The sequence below is a fragment of the Nematolebias whitei genome, chromosome 14, assembly GCF_014905685.2.
Source record: "Nematolebias whitei isolate Nwh7 chromosome 14, NemWhi1, whole genome shotgun sequence".
NCBI classification, from domain to species: domain Eukaryota; kingdom Metazoa; phylum Chordata; class Actinopteri; order Cyprinodontiformes; family Rivulidae; genus Nematolebias; species Nematolebias whitei.
In genome coordinates, this window is record NC_056511.1 from 2,154,985 (window position 1) to 2,156,169 (window position 1,185).

Below are 1,185 nucleotides of genomic sequence, written 5' to 3' on the forward strand. Positions count from 1 at the left end.
CTGGTAACTGTTGGATTAACTGTTAGATGAACTGGTAACTGTTGGATGAACTGGTAACTAATTCTGTAATTCAGAGAGAGTGAATGTTTGTCTCTGTGTCCCTCTGATGGACTGAGACCTGTCCAGGTGTCCCCACTGTTTGCACAGTGACCGCTGGATGTAGAGACTCCAGGTAGGACCGGACCAGGTCACACCTGAGGTCCAAACTGTGTGTCGTTGGTTCAGTTTGTCCCAGGAGCTCAGCAGTCCGGACCAGAGTGCCGAGCTGAGACTGCAGAGCAGATCCGTGGTCTGGCAGATCCCTCGGTTCACCGGAGGAACTCAGCTGTCTGCTCTGTTCAAGGTGCGCACGTGTCTGCACACACACACACACACACATGCATGTTCTTGTAAACATACTTTTTGGGACTTTGAATTGACTTCCATTCATTTTCTATAACCTAACCCTGACCTAACCTTAAACCTAACCATTACTAGTTCATCCCTAACCCATCTGCAATTCACACCTTAGTCCTAAACCTAACCCCCAACGAGACTCCTCCTTATGGGGACCTGGCTTTGGCCCCCATAAGGAGGAGTTGGTTCCCACAATGCATGATTTTTTGTAAAATTGGTCCCTACCAGTTAACCTGAAACAAAAACGTGCACGCACACACACACAGCATTCCAAAACAAATCCATCAAGGACCCAGGTCCTGAGCGCTGCGTCCCCTGGTTTTGGCTGACAGCTTCCTGCACTTCCTGTCCTCAGCTGGAGGTTCCTGGTCTCAGCTCGGCCTCCATGTTGGAGGTCGGCCCGGTGGGTCTGAGCTTCGAGCTGCCAAAGTACACGGCCACCGGGCTGCAGATCCGCTTCCTCCGCCTGTCCCCGATCCAGCCCAGCCCGTCTCAGCGCTGGGTCCGATACGTGACCCACTCAGACTCCTACATCCTCCGGATCTGATCAGCAGGAAGCAGCCAGGGGAGGACAGGTGAGAAGACGGAGCTAGAGAAGCTAAATCACCTGTGCAGGTACAGAGGGAAAACTGAACGACTGCCAGAGTCTACTGAAGAACTGAAACTGGGTCTGTGAAGGGAAGAGAACAGGAGCTGAAAACTGAATCGATGCTGAAAGCTAAAATAGCAACGACTAGCTAAAAGCTAAAGTAGAAAAATGCTAGCAAAAAGTACAGAAACAAGAAAACG

At 50.9% G+C, this 1,185-nt stretch overlaps 1 protein-coding gene across 1 annotated transcript in view; it reads left to right on the forward strand.

Annotated features, from left to right (window-relative positions):
- Positions 1-958, forward strand: part of ap4m1 (adaptor related protein complex 4 subunit mu 1) — a 12,269-nt gene extending 11,311 nt beyond the window's left edge. The window contains exons 14-15 of the mRNA XM_037687221.1: positions 226-343; positions 752-958. Of these exons, the coding sequence (XP_037543149.1) occupies positions 226-343; positions 752-943 (310 nt within the window). The 3' untranslated portion in view covers positions 944-958. The remainder of the gene's footprint in view (positions 1-225; positions 344-751) is intronic.
- Positions 959-1,185: the final 227 nt, after the last annotated feature.